The following is a 19,732-nucleotide window of genomic DNA, read 5'->3' on the forward strand; positions in this document are numbered from 1 at the left end:
GATACCAACATTATTATTATTATTACTCCTCCCCACCCCCTCAGCCCCCTCCTGTTAAATACCTGTTCTCCCTCCCCCTTAGACTGTGAGACCCCCATGTGGGACAGGGAATCTGTCCAGCCTAATTAACTTGTAACCATAATTAATAATTACGGTATCTGTCAAGTGCTGACTCTGTGCCAAGCACTGTTCTAAGTGCCGGGATACACACAAAGTAATCAGGTTAGACACAATCCCCGTCCCACATTCATTCATTCGGTCGTATTTATTAAGCACTTACTGTGTGCAGAGCACTGTACTAAGCACTTGGGAGGTTCACACTCTTAATCCCCATTTTACAGGTGAGGTAACTGAGGCCCAGGGAAGTGAAGCGACTTGCTCAAGGTCCCACGGCAGCAGTCAGGCGGAGGAGCTGGAATTAGAACCCTGATCTCTGACTCCCAAACCCGTGTCTGGTCACTAGGCCGTGTACCCACCCCAGCGCTTAGAACAGTGTCTGACACATAGTAAGCGCTTCACAAACACCTTAAAAAATTGAAAAAAGGAAGTCAATCGCAGAGCTTTGCTGGCTTTTCTCCCCAGGGTCTCCCCAGTCCCAGGACGCCCCGCAAGTGCTCTCTTCCCGTGCCCCCATGCTCTCTCCCGTGGCATCTGTCGCTTCCCACATTTCCACCCCCAGCCGAGCCAAGCCCCGGAGTCTCCCCGAAGTGGGCGGAAGGGCAGGTGTAGAGTTAGAGCCGGGGGAAGGCAGATGGCGGGGCGGGCCTACCTTCAGGAAGTCGTCAAAGGTGATTCCCTCGTACACCTGATCGGGTTGCTAGGGGTTTAGGAGAGGGAGAGGGAGAGTGAGAACGTGAGCCGCCCACGAGCCGGTAACCTGGGAGATGCCCATGGGGACTGTGGGAGACTCCCTTGGCAAGATGGCAGCCGGTAACCTGGGAGATGCCCATGGGGACTGTGGGAGACTCCCTTGGCAAGATGGCACCCGCTCACCCGGCAAGGGAGAGGACCGAGAGCCGGCCAGAGCCAATAATTATAACTGTAGTATTTGTATAACGCTCTACTATGTGTCAAGCACTCTACTAGGCTAGACTGTAAGCTCCCCCTCTAATAATAATAATTATGGAATTTGTTAAGCGCTTACTATGTGCCAGGCTCTATACTAAGCGCTGGGAATGGATCGGGTTGGGAACAGTCCCTGTCCCATGTGGAGCTCACAGTTTTAGTCCCCATTTTACAGATGAGGGAACTCAGGCACAGAGAAGTCCAGTGACTTGCCCAAGGCCACACAACAGATGTGTGACGGAGCCAGGATTAGAACCCATGACCTTCTGACTCCAAGGCCCGTGCTATCCACTACGCCTTGCTAAGATCCTTTTGTTTTATCTAAGGTATTTGTTAAGCGCTTACTATGTCCCAGGCACTGTACTAAGCGTTGAGACAGATACGGCAGAGTCAGGTTGGACACAGTCTTATGTCTCCCACGAGACTCACAGTTTTACTCCCCATTTTACAGATGAAGTAACTGAGCCCCAAAGAAGTGAAGTGACTTGCCCAAGGTCACTCAGCAGACAAGTGGCGGAGCAGGGATTAGAACTCAGCTCCTTCTGACTTCCAGGCCTGTGCTCTAGCCACTAGGCCACGCTGCTGCTGTGACTTCCAACTCTGTTACATGTTGTCCTCTCCCAACTGTGTAGCACAGTGCTCTGCACATAGTAAACGCTCAATAAATACTATTGATTCATCGATCAATTGACGGAGAAGCCCTCGTCTCTAATAATTATGGTAGTTGTTAGGCACTTACTATGTGCCAAGCATTCTTCTAAGCACTGGGGTGGATACAAGATAATTGGGTTGGACACAACTCCCGTCCCTCAGGGGCTCACGGTCTTAAATCCCCATTTTACAGATGAGGTAACTGAGGCACTGAGAAGTGAAGTGACTTGCCCAAGGTCACACGGCAGGCATGTGGCAGATCCAGGATTAGAACCCAGGACCTCTGCCTCCCCTCTCCCAGCCCTACAGCACTTATGTCCATATCTGTCATTTATTTTTACTGATGTCTGTCTCCCCCTCTAGACTGTGAGCTCCATGAGGGCAGGGAATGTGTCCTCGCCCAAGCGCTCTGCACATGGTAAGCGCTCAATAAATAGGATCGACTGACTGACTGCCTGGCACATAAGAAGCGCTTAAAGACCATAAATAAAAACAAAAAACCTCGCCCTTTATAACGGGTCCAAGGTGAGGCCTTGGTGGATGCTCTTTCTTAGGTCCAAACCCAGCCGCTTCGTTCAGTCAGTCGTATGTATTGAGCGCTCACTGTGTGCAGAGCACTGGACTAAGCGTGTGGGAGAGTACAATGTAAGAATAAAGACACATCCCCTGGCCACAAGAAGCTTACGGTCTTCCGGACCAGCTCCAACTGGCAGGGTATCGGCCGGGGCCGGGGGAAGAGACCGGCAGAGGCAGCCGGGACTCCGGCCCCGGTGCTCCGAGGAGTCCGGACAGCCCAGGCTGGGAATTTCCCTTTCCCGGAGGCCGGGGACTGGACAGGATGACCCCTCTGACGATGTGGCGACCCCGAGGGCCGGGCCGCGTGATCGGAATGGGGCTCTTCCCCCTCGCCCCCCGGGCACGAGGGAAGGAAGTTGCCTCAGCCCCGCTGCCGATAATGATGGTATTCATTAGGCACTTAGGGCGTGCCAAGCACCTTCCTAAGCGCCGGGGGAGATGCAAGCTAATCCGGTTGGACCCAGCTCCTGTCCCACACGGGGCTCACGGTCTCAATCCCCATTTTCCAGATGAGGTCACCGAGGCCCGGAGAAGTGCTCTGGACGGTGAGCACGTTGTGGGCGGGGAACGTCACCGTTTATTGTTGCGCTCTACTTTCCCAAGTGCTCAGGACAGTGCCCTGCACAAAGTAAGCACTCAATGAATAGGACTGATTGAATGAACGAACGAAGGGATTTGCCCAAGATAGTACAGCAGACAAGTGAGCCGGGATTAGAACCCAGGTCCTTCTGACTCCAGGGCTGGGCTCTAATCGGCTAGGCCGCGATGCTTCTCTAGCCAGGCCGGGAGGCTGGAGAGGGCCCCGGGGGGACGGCGGAGAGGGGGACGGAGGGGCTGATGCAGAGGGTCCTGGGGACGGACGGGGGGTCCTTCCTTCCTTCCTTCCTTCCTTCCTTCCTTCCTTCCTTCCTTCCTTCCTTCCTTCCTTCCTTCCTTCCTTCCTTCCTTCCTTCCTTCCTTCCTTCCTTCCTTCCTTCCTTCCTTCCTTCCTTCCTTCCTTCCTATTGAGTGCTTACTATGTGTGGAGCACTGTACTAAACACTTGGAATAGACAATTTGGCAACAGATAGAGACAATCCCCACCCGACGACGGGCTCGCGGTCTAAATGCGGGAGACAGACAGCAAAACAAGGCAAGTTGGAGAGGGAAAAGGGTCCTGGGGAAAGAGGGGAGCCCAGATGGCCGCTGACTGCGCCCCATCCCCACCTCCAAATCTGACCCCTTCCCCGTGGTGACTCAACCCACGGGGGTGACAGGATGCTCCCGGGGGGGGGGGGGTCCTGGGACACTGACAGGCACACGCACACACAACCGTGCACACGCACACCACCCACACACGCATCTGGCTCAGTCACTCGTCCTCCGGGGCGAGGCCCGAGAGGTGGGTGGGGGGAGGAGGAGGGCAGGAATAATAATAATCATAACGATGATACTCGTTAAGCGCCGACTCCGTGCCCGGCACTTTACTAAGCGCCGGGGTGGATACCGGCAGATCAGATTGGACACAGTCCCTGTCCCACGTGGGGCTCCCAGTCTCAATCCCCATTTTCCACATGAGGTCACCGAGGCCCGGAGAAGCGAAGCGACTGGCCCAAGGTCACACAGCAGACCAGGGACGGAGCCGGGATTACAACCCACGGCCTTCTGACTCCCAGGCCCGGGCTTGATCCCCTAGGCCCTGCTGCTTCTCACAAGAGGAGAGGGGGCAGGGATAGGAGGTGGAGGGAGGCGGGAGGATGGGGAGGAAGGAGGGAGGAGGAGGAGGAGGAAGGAGTGATGTCCACGACAGGAGGTACGCGGCGTCAGAAGCAAACACAATGAAGGGCATTCAGCTGTAGAAGGAATCTTGGCATTTTCCCATTCTCCCTCACGGGAACCTGCGCCTCACCTACTGCATCATTCATTCATTCAATCGTATTTATTGAGTGCTTATTGTGTGCAGAGCACTGTACTAAGCGCTTGGAAAGTACAATTCGGCAACAGAAATCAGCTTCCGGACCGGAGAGGCAACGGAGGCCTTCCCCGCCTTCCGCCACTAGCCGTCGTTTCGAGGAAATCTCGCCTGTCCGGCCGTCGACCCCCGGCCCGCGTCCCGCCTCTGGCCTGGAACGCCCTCCTTCCTCACAGCAGCTAAACTCGCTCTCTTCCCCCCTTCAAACCCTACTGAGAGCTCACCTCCTCCGGGAGGCCTTCCCAGACTGAGCCCCCCTTTTCCTCCGCTCCCCCTCCCTTCCCCATCGCCCCGACTCCCTCCCTGTGCTCTACCCCCCTCCCCGCCCCACAGCATTGGTGTATACTTGTACATACTTATTATTCTATTTATTTTATTAATGATGTGAATATATCTATAATTCTATTTATCTATTTTGATGCCATTGATGCCGGTCTACTTGTTTGGTTTTGTTGTCTGTCTCCCCCTTCTAGACTGTGAGCCTGTTGTTGGGGAGGGATTGTCTGTCTTTATGGCCGAACTGAACTTTCCAAGTGCTTAGTACGGTGCTCTGCACATAGTAAGCGCTTCATAAATATGACTGAATGAATGAATGAAACTGAGTTGAGGCAAACGAGGAGCAACGTGGCCTAGTGGAAACAGCCTGGTGCCTGGGAGTCGGAAGACCTGGGTTCTAATCGCGGCTCTGCCACTTGGCTGCTGTGTGACCTTGGGCAAGTCATTTAACTTTCCCATGCCTCAGTTTCCTTACCTGTAAAATGGGAATCGAATACCTGTTCTCCTTCTTAGTTGGATGGCGAGCCACGGGTGGGACAGAGACTGAGTCCAAGCTGATGGTCTTGTATCTACCCCAGGGTTTAGAACAATAATAATAGCGATAATACCGATGGTATTTGAGCGCTTACTATGTGCCAAGCACTGTTCTAAGAGCTGGGGTAGATACAAGGTGATCAGGTTGGACCCAGTCCCTGTCCCACCTGAAGCTCACTGTCTCAATCCCCATTTTACAGATGAGGTAACCGAGACCCAGAGAAGTGAAGTGGCTTGACCAAGGTCGCTGTCATTGGGCAGGGATTGTTTCTATCTCTTGCCGAATTGTACATTCCAAGCACTTAGTACAGTGCTCTACACATAGTAAGCGCTCAATAAATACTATTGAATGAATGAACAAGTGGCGGGGCCAGGATTAGAACCCACGACCTCTGACTCCAAAGCCCGGGCTTTTGTCACCAGGCCCGGTGAACAAATACAAGAATGATTATAGCAATAATAATGTCAATAATAATGACTGATTCTAGTTGAATGATAGGATGCCGGAACTTTAGTAGGGTCTTCTCAATCCTGGGCCTGGGTCTCCTGGACCTTCAGTCAACCAATCAGCGGTGCATATTGAGCACTTACTATGTGCAGAGCACTGGACTGAGCGCTTGGGAGAATGCAATTTAGCAGGGTTGATAGCCACGACACAAAATCCCCAAAGTCTGAAAACCTGAATTCAGTCCCTCTCACCCCTTCCCTTTTCCACCTACCACATCTGCAAGCAGCGCGGCCTAGCGGAAAGACCCCAGGTCTGCGAGTCAGAGGCCCTGGGTTCTAATCCCGGCTCTCCGCCTGCCTGCTGTGTGACCTTGGCAAGTCACTTACGGTCTCTGGGCCTCGGTTCCCTCCGTCTGCAAAATGGGGAATCGATACCCGTTCTCCCGTCTGCGAGCCCCATGTGGGACAGGGACTGTGTCCGACTTGATTAATTTGTATCTACCCTAGCGTTTAGAACAGTGCTTGACGCATTATAAGCACTTAACAAGCAGCGTGGCTCAGTGGAAAGAACCCGGGCTTGGGAGTCAGAGGTCGTGGGTTCTAATCCCAGCTCTGCCACTTGTCAGCTGTGTGAGTTTGGGCAAGTCACTTCACTTCTCTGTGCCTCAGTTACCTCATCTGTTAAAATGGGGATTAAGTCTATGAGCCCCACGTGGGACAACCTAATTACCTTGTATCTACCCAGCGCTTAGAACAGTGCTTGGCACATAGTAAGCGCTTAACAAATACCAAAAATTATTACCGTAAAAAAAAAAAATTCCATCACTCAGGTTCCTCAAGCCTTTCCTTGCATGACCCGGGTTCCTTGTATGCTCTATGTTGTATGTTCTAGTTCTAGCATGTTCTAGTTTTACCCGGGTTGTGTCGCCCTGCCCTGAATCCACTGCACTTCCTCCTCTGCCTCCCACCCGTCTCCCCAACTCCAGCCCCTGGAGGGCTTCATTCATTCAATAGTATTTATTGAGTGCTTACTATGTGCAGAGCACTGTAGCTTCAGAGAAACAGTGTGGCCTAGTAGATAGAGCGCCAGCCTGGGAGTCAGAAGGACCTGAGTTCTAATTCCAGCTCCACCACTTGGCTGCCGTGTGGCTTGAGCAAGTCACTTCAGTTCTCTGGATCTCGGTTAAGTGGCTTAGTGGAAAGAGGCCGGGCTTGGGAGTCAGAAGTCGTGGGTTCTAATCCCGGCTCCACCACTTGTCTGCTGTGTGACTTTGGGCAAGTCACTTAACTACTCCGTGTCTCAGTTAGCTCATCCGTCAAATGGGGATTAAGACTGTGAGCCCCGCGTGGGACAGTCTGATTGCATTATAGTTAGCCCAGTGCTTAGAACAGTGCTTGGCACTTAAATACCATCATTATTATCATTATTATTAAAATGGGGATTAAGAGTGTGAGTCCCATGTGGGACAAGGACTGTATCCAACCTGATTACCTGTATCTACCCCAGCGCTTAGAACAGTGCTTGGCAAATAGTAAGCGCTTAAGTACCATAATGATCATCATCATTATTATTATTATTAAACCCAGCTCCACCACTTGTCTGCCGTGTGACCTGGAGCAAGTCACTTCTCTTCTCTGGGGCCTCCGTTCCCTCATCCGTAAAACGGGGATTAAGCCCGTGAACCCATGTGGGACAGGGACCGTGTCCATTCTGACTTGCTTGTGTCCACCCCGCGCTCAGTACAGTGCCTAGCACATAGTGAGCTCTTCATAAATGCCCCACTTGTAAATGTCATTTACCATTTGTCCCACGCAGACACTGGCAGCCTCCATCATGGCCCCGTCGGCGATGGACCGGGCCGATTCCTTCTCGATGTGGGGGTTCCCGGACAGCAGCTCCTCCACCACCTGCCCAAGGGGAGACGGCCCAAGTCGGGGGAGCGGGATGGAGGGGCTGGGCCGGGCCGGGGGGAGGGGGCTGGGAAGACCAGGCCGGTGCGGGGCGGGGGAGAGGGGTGCAGGAAGCCTACTTTACATTGCGATATTCTTCCAGGGTGATCCTGCCGTCGCTGTCCGAGTCGTACATGTGGAACAAGACTGAGGACGGAAGGAGGTGAGGGTCGGCCAAGGCCGGGGGGCGCGCCCGGAGCCCATCCCCACCCCCAACCCCACCCGGGCTCGGGGACCCCCCCCCCCATTACCCCCCTTGCCGCCCCTTCCCAACCTAGAGACCTGAACAGCCCGGTCCCCTCCCTCTGGGAAACAGAAATCAAAACCCCACAGCCGAGAATAGTAATAATAATGATAATACTAATAGTGATGATAATGGTATTTGTTAATGATTATTATGGTATTTGTTAAGCGCTTATTCTGAGCCAAGCGCTGTTCCAAGATACAAGGTAGATACAAGGTCATCAGGTTGCCCCACATGGGGCTCAAAGTCTTAATCCCCATTTTACAGATGAGGTCACTGAGGCCTAGAGAGGTTAAAAGACTTGCCCAACATCACACAACAGGCAAGTGGCGGAGCCGGGATTAGAACCCACATCCTCGGCTCCCAAGCCTGAGCTCTTTCCACTAAGCCATGCTGCTTCTTTAAGTGCTTAAGCGCTTACTATACTTGTTAAATGCTTTCTATGTAACAGGCACCGTACTAAGCCCTGGGGTGGATACAAGCTAATCGGGTTGGACACAGTCCCGATCCCACATGGGGCTCGCAGTCCCAATCCCCATTTTACAGATGAGGGAACTGAGGCCCGGAGAAGCCACTACACCATGCTGCTTCTTACTACACCGTGCTAGCTGGCACGTGCCAGGAGCCATCCCGATGTGCCAGTGAGAGGGAAAACTGGGACCCCCCCCCTTTCCAGGTGATCTGGAGGGGACCTCCCCAGGCCACTGTTTAGCAGCATGGCTTAGTGGAAAGAGCCCGGGCTTGGGAGTCAGATGTCGTGGGTTCTAATCTCAGCTCCGCCACTTGTCAGCTGTGTGTCTTTGGGCAAGTCACTCAACTTCTCTGGGCCTCAGTTCCCTCATCTGTAAAATGGGGATGAAGACTGAGCCCCATGGGGGACAACCTGATGACCTTGTATCTCTTCCCGGCACTTAGAACAGTGCTTGGCACTTAACAAATACCCTTATTATCATTATTATTCTTGCTGAGCAGCAGAGGTGGGGGCGGGGGGCTGGGGAGGAAGGAGGGGCTTCCGTCCAGCTCACATCGCAGCTTCTCTCTCCGGCAGTGAGCCAGCTGCTCCTCGTCCAAGCTGGTGTCGATGGGCCGGAAATAAGACATGATGGTCAGGAAGTCCTCAAAGTCGATCTCGTCCGCCAGGCCCGTGGGCGCCTTGCGGAGGTTCCTTCAGAGGGTGTGACAGAAAGGGAGAGAGAAATAGAGAGGAGAGGGAGAAAGAGAGAGGGGAATAGAGAGAGGAGAGAAACAGAGGATGAGAAGAATAGAGAGGAGAGAGAAATAGAGAGAGAAATAGAGGGAGAAAAAGGGAGAGAATAGAAAGGAGAGAGAAATAGAGGAGACAGAGAAATAGAGAGAGGGAGAAACGGAGAGAAGAATCGAGAGGAGAGACAAATAGAGGAGAGGGAGGAAGAGGGAGAGAAGAATAGAGAGGAGAGAGAAATAGAGAGAGAAAAATAGAGAGAGGGAGAAACAGGAAGAGAAGAATAGAGAGAGAAATGGAGAGAGAAATAGAGAGAGAAATACAGGGACAAAGAGAGACAGAAAGAAGAGCATGGCAGAGAAAAAGAAATAGAGAGGGTGAGGCAGAGAGACAGAGGCAGAATGACAGCGAGAGGAATAGAGACAGAGAGATAGAAATAAGGAGGGAGGGGGGACAGAGAGAGACAGAGAGAAGAGGCAGAGAAATGAAGAGGGTGAGGAAGAAACCGAAATAGAGCCAGAGAAAGATACAGAGAATAAGAGAGAGGGAGAGAGAGAAAAAGAGGAAGAGACGGAGACAATGAGAAATAGAGACAGAGAGACACAGAGGTGAGAGACAGGGAGAGAAATGTAGCGAGACAGAGAGAAATAAAGGGAGATATAGAAATAGAGACAAGAAAGAGAGAGAAATAGAAAAAGAGAGGGAGAGAAATATATATATAAAGAAAGACTAAGGTGCCATGGGAAAGAAAGACTCCATGGTTCCTCAGCAGGTCCAGGTCCACTGTTCCCCCTCCCCTCCGCCCCCAGGGAGCTCTGAGTGGGACTTTCCTTTTTCCAAAAGCCCTTTCCCATCAACTGTCTCCACACGCCATTCCTGGAATTGTTATCTCCACCTCACACAAGAGGAAACCGAGGCCTGGGGAAGTTGTGAGACCTGACCGAGGTCAAGCAGCCAGCTCGTGGTGGAGCGGGGACTAGAACTCGGGTCTCTCGTCTCCCAGCCCCGTGCTGCTTGCCCCAGGCCTGGCCCGCCTCCCCTAAGGCAGTCGACCCTCGCTACTCTCCTGCTCCCACCCTGCCAGCACGCTTCGCTCCTCTAATGCCAACCTCCTCACTGTTCCTCCATGTCATCGCTCTCGCCGCCGACCTCTCGCCCACTTCCTGCCTCCGGCCTGGACGGCCCTCCCTCCTCCCATCCGCCGGGCAATGACTCTCCTCCCTGTTCAAAGCCTTATTGAAGGCCCATCTCCTCCAAGAGGCCTTCCCAGACTAAGCCCTCCTTTCCTCTTCTCCCACTCCCTTCCGCGTCACCCTGACTCGCTCCCTTTCTTCATCCCCCCTCCCAGCCCCACAGCACTCCTGTCCATATCTGTCATTTTATTTATTTCTATTAATATATTAATAGCCCCCCCCCCCCCAGGCTATAACCTCATTGTGGGCGTGGAAAGTGTCTGTTTATTGTTATTTTGGGGAAGCAGCGGGGCTTAGTGGAAAGAGCCCGGGCTTGGGAATTTTCCAGGTGGGAAACTTGGGGCTCCTTGACCCACCCCCTGGGAGCTCGTTGTGGGCAGGCAATGTCACTGTTTATTGTTGCATTGTACTTTCCCAAGCGCTTAGTCCGGTGCTCTGCACACACTAAGTGCTCGATAAATATGACTGACTGAATAAATGAGTGAATGGATCATCTTCTCTAGCCCCTCTCTTCCCACAGCACCCATTCCTCCCAGGAAGAGGCTGCAGAGAAGATCGTGGGCCCCGAGTGTCAGGATAACCGGGTTCTAATCCCAGCTCCTCCACTTAATAATTAATAATATTATTCCTGCATTTGTATTTATTAAGCACTTACTACAGCTCGCCTCCAGCGAGCTCACAGTCTACAAGGGGAAACAGATGTGAATAGAAATCACTAAATGACAGATATGGACAGTGGTGTGGGGCCGGGAGGGAGGGCAGAAGGGAGTGGGAGATGAGGAAAAGTGGGGCTTAATCTGGGAAGGCCTCTTGGAGGAGGTGGGCTTTTGGTAAGGCTTTGAAACGGAGAGTCATTTCCTGTGGGATCTGAGGAGGGAGGGCGTTCCGGGCCAGAGGCAGGATGTGGGCGAGGGATCGGTGGCGAGATAGACGAGATGGAGACACAGTGAGGAGGCTGACATTAGAGGACCAAAGTGTACGGGCTGGGTTGTAGAAGGAGAATGATTATGATATTTGTGAAGCGCATACTATGTGCCAAGCACTGTTCTAAACACTGGGGTAGATGCCAGTTAATCAGGTTGGACACAGTCCCTGTCCCACAACGGGCTCACACTCTTGATCCCCACTTTACAGATGAGGTCACTGAGGCACAGAGAAGTGAAGTGACTTGCCTAAGGTCAAACAGCGGACACGTGGAGGAGTCAGGATTGGAACCCAGGTCCTTCCGACTCCCAGGCCCGGGCTCTAGCCACTAGGCCACGCTGCTTCTCTAAGGTCGAGATCCCCAGTCTAGACTGTAAGCTCCCTGTGGTCAGGGGACCTGTCTATCAACTCCGTTGTTTTGTACTCTCCCAAGTGCTTAGTTCAGTGCTCTGCGCTCAATAAATACCATTGGTTGATTGACTGCTGTGTGACCATGGGCAAGTCACTTAACTTCTCTGTGCCTCAATCTGTCCCTCTGTAAAATGGGGAATTCGCTACCCGTTCTCCCTCCCCGTTATACTGTGAGCTTACTGTGAGGCAGGGACTGTGTCTGATTAGATTGTGCTTAGCACAGCGCTCTGCACACATTCATTCAATCATATTTATTGAGCGCTTACTGTGAACAGAGCACTGGACTGAGCACTGAAGAGAGGCCAATACAACAACAAAGAGGCACATTCCCTGTGCTCAATGAATACCATTGCTTGGCAGCTGTGTGTAAAATGGGCATTGGTGTGTAAAATGGGCATTGGCTGCGTGGCTCAGTGGAAAGAGCGTGGGCTTGGGAGTCAGAGGTCATGGGTTCGAATCCCAGCTCTGCCGCTGGCTAGCTGTGTGACTTTGGGCAAGTCACTTACCTTCTCTGTGCCTCAGATTCCTCATTTGGAAAATGGGGATTAAAACTGTGAGCCCCACGTGGGACAATCTGATCACCCTGTATCGCCCCAGCGTTTAGGACAGTGCTTTTTTTTTTTTGTTGGTATTTGTTAAGCGCTTACTATGTGCCGAGCACTGTTCTAAGCGCTGGGGTAGACACAGGGGAATCAAGTTGTCCCACGTGGGGTTCACAGTCTTAATCCCCATTTTACAGATGAGGTAACTGAGGCACCGAGAAGTTAAGTGACTTGCCCAAAGTCACACAGCTGACAAGTGGCCGAGCCGGGATTCAAACCCATGACCTCTGACTCCAAAGCCCGTTCTCTTTCCACTGAGCCACGCTGCTTCTCTAAAGCACATAGTAAGCGCTTAACAAATACCACCATTATTATTATTACCTGTCCTCCTCCCCCGCAGACTGTGAGCTCCATGTGAGACAGGGACTGGGCCTGGATCTGCCCCTGGGCTTAGCACGGTGCCTGGGACACCGTGAATGCTGATAAAACATCATCCTTTCTTATTCTGGGGGGCCCGGCCCCCTCTTGCCACCATCCCCGGCACCCGGACCGCCCGGTCACCGCCTCACCTGTTGTCGAAGAAGGCACGGATGATTTTGGTGCGGATGGGGTTGAGCTCGAGGTCGGGGATGCTGTTGAAGTTCTCCTTGCTGGGTCGGAGACAGACAGGAGCCCCGTCGGGGAGGACGAAAGAGAAGAGACCCCCCCCCCCCATCACCACCGCCGGGGAGACCCCGGGATTCGTCTCTCCATCTCCCTCCCCCATCTCCGTAGCTCCGTGGGGTGCAGGGAGACCGTCCTCTGACTCTTTCCCCAGAGACAGACCCGTGGCAATCTCCCACACCTCCCTGGGACACAGAGGGGAAGGATCTACCTTGTATCTACCACCCCAGCGCTTAGTAAAGTGCCTGGCACCTAATAATAATGAGGGTATTTGTTAAGCGCTTACTCTGTGCCAAGCACTGTTCTAAGCGTTGGAGTAGATGCAAGGTTATCAGGTCGTCCCACTTGGGGCTCCCAGTCTTCATCCCCATTTTCCAGATGAGGGACCCGAGGCACAGAGAAGTGAAGTGACTTGTCCACAGTCACCCAGCTGACAAGTGTCGGGATTAGAACCCACGACCTACGACTCCCAAGCCGGGGCTCTTTCCACCAAGCCACACTGCTTCTCTAGTAAGCGCTTCGCAAATACCATGGTTATTATTATTATAATTATTATCGAGCGGCCTCAGAAACACACCCGGCCGCTGGACTATGTTAACAACCACTCTGGCTCCATCAGCAATATTGAGAATAATAATTATGATATTTATTAAGCGCTTACTATGTGCCAGGCACAGTTCTAAGCTAACAAGACCTGCTGAGTGCTAGGCACCTTCTGCAGGCAGAGCAATCTTCTGGGCTCTCACTGTGTGTACGGCCCTGTGCTGGGCACCTGCCGTGTGCAGAGCACTGTGCTGGGCATCTAAAAATAAAGATATTAATTGTGGTAATTGTTAAACGCTTACTTTGTGCCAGGCACGTACTAAGCGTGGATACAAGCAAATCAGGTGGACACAGACATGTGGTGGAGGCAGGATTAGAACTCAGGTTGCCCAAGACTCTCAGGTCCGTGCTCTATCCATTAAGCCACGCTGCTTCTCGGCAAGTGGCTGGTGACCTTGGGCGAGTCACTTCACTTCTCTGTGCCTCAGTGCCCTCATCTGTAAAATGGGGATGAAGACTGTGAGCCCCACATGGGACAACCTGATTGCCTTGTATCTTCCCCAGTGCTTAGAACAGTGCTTGGCACAGAGTAAATGCTTAACAAATAACATCATTATTATTATTACAGTGCTCTCCACAGAGTGGGCAGCGGATACAGTGCTCTGCACACAGTAGGTGACTGGTACAGTGCTCTGCCCAGAATAGTTGCCCAAAACAATGCTGGTGCACACAGTAGGCAGTTAGTACACTGTCCTGCACACAGTAGACTGTGAGCCTGTTTCTGGGCAGGGATTGTCTCTAGCTGTTGCCGAATTGTCCATTCCAAGCGCTTAGTCGAGTGCTCTGCACACAGTAAGCGCTCAATAAATACGATTGAATGAATGAATGAATGAGTAGATGCAGCACGGCATAGTGGATAAATCATGGGCCTGGGAGTCAGGTGATGGGTTCTAATCCCAGCTCCGCCACTTGCCAGCGTGGCTAGAGAAGCAGCGTGGCTCAGTGGAAAGAGCCCGGGCTTAGGAGTCCGAGGTCATGGGTTCGAATTCCGCCTCTGCCACTTGGCAGCTGTGTGATTGTGAGCAAGTCACTTCCCTTCACTGTGCCTCAGTGACCTCATCTGTCAAATGGGGATTAACTGTGAGCCTCACGTGGGACAACCTGATGACCCTGTATCTCCCCCAGCGCTTAGAACAGTGCTCTGCACATAGTAAGCGCTTAACATTATTATTGCCTGCTGTGTGACCTTGAGCCAGTCACTTCACGTCTCTGGGCCTCAGTTCCCTCATCTGGAAAGTGGGGATCGAGACCGTGAGCCCCATGTGGGCCAGGGACGGTGTCCAACCTGATTAAGTTGTATCTACCCCAGTTCTTAGAGCGATGTCGTCCAGGAGGTGACAGCTGTAGCACCCCCCCCCCTTACCCAGCCAGATGGCAGCTGCTATTTTTCAGTCCCCCAGTGGGTTATTTCCTGAGGCTCGGTCCCCTGCGTCACCTACACAATCCTTTGAGCTGCAGGAGTCACCCAAGTAACCCTCCCGCCACCCCTCCCTCACCCCCACCGCCTGCTGGGTGAGCCGGGCCGGCCCAACCAGCCCAGGGTGACCGGCCGATGCCCAGCCAGAGCCCACAGCTGGGGTTCCTCTTCTGGGCTTTAATAATAATAATAGTTATTATTATCATGATGGTATTTGTTAAACGCTTTCTATGTGCCAAGCACTGTTCTAAGCGCCGGGGGAGATACAGGGTCATCAGGTCGTCCCTCGTGGGGCTCACAGTCTTCATCCCCATTTTACAGGTGAGGTAACTGAGGCCCAGAGAAGTGCAGCGGCTTGCCCAAGGTCACACAACAGATGAGTGGCGGAGCCGGGATTAGAATCCATGTCTTTTGACTCCCAAGCCTGGACTCTTGCCATTATCCCTGTCCTCCCCAACCCCCATCTTTGGGGCTGGAAAGGGGGTGTCCACGAACTGGTGATTTTATCCCAGAGCAAGGAAATCACGCAGAGGCCCTGTTGACAGAACCCCGAGACGACATGGTCAACCCCCTGCCTCCGGGCCAGGGAACCATGAAACCATCTGCAACAGCTGGGCATCGAGTTTTTTGTTGTTTCCAAGGTGCCCGAGGCAGAGTCTCATTCGTTCGCTCATTCATTCGTTCCTCAGTCGTATTTTCTGAGCACTTATTGTGTGCAGACCACTGTACTGAGCGCTCGGGAGCGTCCACTACAACGATAAAGGGACCCATTTCCCTGCCCACGGCGAGCTTTCAGTCTAGAGGGGGAGACAGACGTGACTAGAAATCAATAAATGAGGGATCTGGACATAAGTGGTGCGGGGCTGGGAGGGGGGATGAAGAAAGGGAGCGAGTCGGGGCGTCGTAGGAGTGGGAAAAGAGGAAAGGGGGGCGTAGTCAGGGAAGGCCTCCACCGTCCCCCAGCTGCTGTCACCCTGGTGGGTGGATAGACGGAGAGGGAAATTTTCCTGGTCCCAAATGTGCCCCCGGAGAGACATCCAGTTCTCCTGACACACACTTGCATCATCATCATCATCATCATAATGGTAGTTGTTAAGTGCTTACTATGTGCAAAACACTGTTCTAAGCCCCGGGAGGGATACAAGGTGATCAGGTTGTCCCCCGTGGGGCTCACAGTCTTCATCCCCATTTTCCAGATGAGGGAACTGAGGCCCAGAGAAGTGAAGTGACTTTGGGCAAAGCTGACAAGCGGCGGAGCGGGGATTAGAACCCATGACCTCTGCCTCCCAAGCCCGGGCCCTTGCCACTGAGCCACGCTGCTTCTCATGTGTCTCTGTGCACACCCCGCTATACAAACACGCAGTTACGGGGGATTGGCGGGGCGGGGACGAGCAGTTAATCAGGGAAGGCTTCCTGGAGGAGACGGGCTTTCACCGAAGATGGGGAGAGCGGCGGTCTGCCGGATGTCAACAGGGAGGGCGCGAGCGAGGGGCCGGGGAGAGAGGGGACAACAAGGTCCAGCGAGTGGGTTGGGTTGCCGGGGGGAGACAGTGTGTGCGATCTGGGGGGTAATGGGAGAAGGGCGTACGTAACGGGTCCGGATTGAATATTTCGTGAGCATCATCACCAGTGTATTTATTTCTATTATGTCCATCTCCCCCTCTAGGCTGTAAGCTGGTTGTGGACAGGGAATGTGTCTGTTTATTGTTCAGCTGGCCTCTCCCAAGCGCTTAGTCCAGTGCTTCGCACACCATAAGCGCTCATTAGATATGACCGAATGAATAAGAATAATAACAATCATGATTATTGTGGTATTTGTTACGGGCTTCCTAGGCATCAGGCACCGTGTTAAGCGCTGGGGTGGATTCAAGCAATTCGGGTAGGCCTCAGTCCCTGTCCCCCGTGGGGCTCACAGTCTTCACCCCCATTTTGCAGATGCGGGAACTGAGGCCCGGAGAAGTGAAGCGACTTGCCCCAGGTCTCACAGCAGACAGGTGGCGGAGGTGGGATTAGAACCCACGGCCTTCGCCACCCGTGGGGGCGGCCGGGCGGGAGGAGGGGCGGCGGGTTGGCTCTGGCAGCCGCTGTCCAGATCCCCCAAGAGCCACGCGACTGCCCCCCCTTTCCATTCCCGGGTGTCCCGAGACGTCCCAGGAAATGGAGGGGGGCAGAGGGGCGGGAGGAGGGACTCCAGATTAGTGCCACTGTCCTCATCTGCCACTTGCAACCCCGGACCCTGCCTCTCCTTCCGCTGCTGGCACGGGCAGGCGTGGACACGGGCACTGGCGTGTCTCTCTCTTTCATTCTGCCTCCCTCTCCCTGCCCTGCAGCAGCAACTGTGTGAAATCTGGAAACAGACCCATGTCCGGGTACGGGGCGGAGGGGGTGGGGAAGGAGGGAGGTAAGGAAAGATGGAGCAGGGGGGTGAGGAGAGGGAGAGGAAGCCCCAGGCACCCAATCCAGCCCCCTCAGAGGCGCCCAACCCAGCCCACCCCCAGAGGCGCCCAGCCCAGCCCCGACAGAGGCCTACCGGATGGTGGGCTGATCCCCGCTTAACTGCTTGAATCTCCGATGGAGCTGCTCAATCTGCTCAGAAGAGACTAGAAGAGTGGGCAGGACGGACGGCCAGATGGACGGGACGGAGGGCGGGCGGTGAGGGAAGAAGGGAAAGAGGGAGAGGGGAGACAGGGAGAAGGGGAGAGAGGGAGATAGAGGAAGGGAGAGAGGGATTAGGGGTTCGTAGGTGTTGTGGCCCTGCGGAAGTAGGCCCACAGCCCCCACACCCCCAAACTCTCACCCCAGCAACGTCCCCCACCCCGTCGCCCAGGCGGCCACGACGGGCTCCCCGAGATTTCAACCCCCCGCCTCTCCGCTCCAGGGCCGGCCTCCCCTGCCAGTTAAGGCCATCCCCACACGCTGACCTCCTCCTCCTCTCTGGGCCACCAGCCCACCCGCTCCCAAACACGGCCCCCCTGGGCCCACCGTCGCCTCGGCCTCCAGATGCGGGTCAGGCATTCAGTCGGTCGGTCGTCACCCTCAGTGAGTCTCTCAGGTCCGGCAAACGCTTACTACGTGCCGAACAGCGGGCTGAGTGCTGGGAGAGAAACCGGGTGATCCTATCCCAGCGCTTAGAACTGTGTGCGGCACAAAGTAAGCGCTTACCAAATAACAGTGGAAAAAAATATCGGTCGGTCAGTCAATCATATTTGTTGATCGCTTATTGTGTGCAGAGCACTGTACTAAGCACTTGGGAGCGTCCAATATAGGACAGACACATTCCCTGCCCGTAGTGAGCTTACAGTCTATTCATTCATTAATTCATCCATATTTATTTAGCGCTTACTATGTGCTGAGTACTGTAGTCAGCACTTGGGAGAGTCCAATATAATAACAATAATAATGTTGGTATTTGTTAGGCGCTCACTACGTGCAGAGCACTGTTCTAAGTGCTGGGGTAGATACAGGGGAATGAGGTTGTCCCACGTGAGGCTCCCAGTCTTCATCCCCATTTTACAGATGAGGGAACTGAGGCACAGAGAAGTGAAGTGACTTGCCCACAGTCACACAGCTGACAAGGGGCAGCGTCGGGATTCAAACCCATGACCTCTGACTCCCAAGCCCGGGCTCTTTCCACTGAGCCACGCTGCTTCTCTGATATATGACCGATATATTCCCCGCCCACAGTGACCTTACAGTCTATTCATTTGTTCATTCATATTTATTGAGCACTCACTGTGTGCAAAGGACTATACTAAGCGCTTGGGAGAGTACAATACAGCAATAAACAGATACATTCCCTGCCCAAAGTGAGCTCACAGTCTAGAGGGGGAGACCGACATTAATATACATAAATAAAGGCATAATAATGAAGAATAATGTTGGTATTTGTTAAGCGCTTATTATGTGCCAAGCACTGTTCTAAGCACTGGAGGGGATACAAGGTCATCGGGTTGTCCCACGTGGGGATCCCAGTCTTCATCCCTGCTTTACTGATGAGGTAACTGAGGCACAGAGAATTTAAACAACTTGCCCGAGGTCATACAGCTGATGAGTGGCGGAGGTAGAATTAGAACCCACGACCTCTGACTCCCAGGCCGGTGCTCTTGCCACTGAGCCACGCTGCCTCTATAAATCAATCTGGAGGGGATCGGACAGAGCCTCTGTCCGACGCGGGGCTCCCGGCCTGAGAGGGAAGGAGATTAGTAAGTACCCATTTTGGCTCTAGGAGAATTGATTGGTCGCGACAGCAAGCTGGGTTACAGCAAAGAGGTAGCCAAGGAGTGGCCCTTCTCTGTGCCTCAGTTCCCTCATCTGTAAAATAATAATAATGTTGGTTTTTGTTAAGCGCTCACTACGTGCAGAGCACCGTTCTAAGCGCTGGGGTAGATACAGGGGAATGAGGTTGTCCCACGTGAGGCTCACAGTCTTCATCCCCCTTTTCTAGATGAGGGAACTGAGGCACAGAGAAGTGAAGTGACTTGCCCACCGTCACACAGCTGACAAGGGACAGAGTTGGGATTCGAACCCATGACCTCTGACTCCCAAGCCCGGGCTCTTGCCACTGAGCCACGCTGCTTCTCTATGGGGATTGTGACTGCGTCCAACCCGATTTGCTTGGATGCACCGTGACGCCTCAGTACAGTGCCTGGCACATAGTAAGAGCTTAACCAATACTATTATTATTACTATTTCATCCCCATTTGACGGAAGAGGAAGCAGAAGCACAGCGACTTGCCCAAGGTCACACAGCAGGCCGGGGGGAGCCACCACCAGGGCCTGGGAAAGCACTCTGCCCACGACGAGGGCTCAATGACTACCGCTGACCACCGGCCGACTGTCCAAGACGGGGCTCGATCACAGCGCTGACCACTGGCCAAATCGGGCTCCCTTCCAGCCCCAGGTGGCCGGAAATCAAATAACTGGCACCCGGCGCCGCTGACCGTGGCTCAGTGGAAAGAGCCCGGGCTTCGGAGTCAGAGGTCATGGGTTCGACTCCCGGCTCTGCCACTTGTCAGCTGTGTGGCCGTGGTCACTTCACTTCTCTGTGCCTCAGTTCCCTCATCTGTAAAATGGGGATTAACTGT

The 19,732-nt window shown here is 53.5% G+C and overlaps 1 protein-coding gene across 2 annotated transcripts in view; it reads right to left on the reverse strand.

Annotated features, from left to right (window-relative positions):
* Positions 1-19,732, reverse strand: part of TESC (tescalcin) — a 30,250-nt gene that overhangs the window by 765 nt on the left and 9,753 nt on the right. Inside the window, exons 2-7 of one of the 2 annotated variants that reach the window (XM_029053401.2) lie at positions 17,179-17,248; positions 12,535-12,615; positions 8,720-8,859; positions 7,536-7,597; positions 7,301-7,408; positions 770-817 (exon numbers count right to left, since the gene is read on the reverse strand). In XM_029053401.2, the coding sequence (XP_028909234.1) occupies positions 770-817; positions 7,301-7,408; positions 7,536-7,597; positions 8,720-8,859; positions 12,535-12,615; positions 17,179-17,248 (509 nt within the window). The remainder of the gene's footprint in view (positions 1-769; positions 818-7,300; positions 7,409-7,535; positions 7,598-8,719; positions 8,860-12,534; positions 12,616-17,178; positions 17,249-19,732) is intronic. The other variant, XM_029053410.2, reaches the window with a different exon arrangement.

Source organism: Ornithorhynchus anatinus, chromosome 2 (genome assembly GCF_004115215.2).
Source record: "Ornithorhynchus anatinus isolate Pmale09 chromosome 2, mOrnAna1.pri.v4, whole genome shotgun sequence".
Lineage (NCBI taxonomy): Eukaryota > Metazoa > Chordata > Mammalia > Monotremata > Ornithorhynchidae > Ornithorhynchus > Ornithorhynchus anatinus.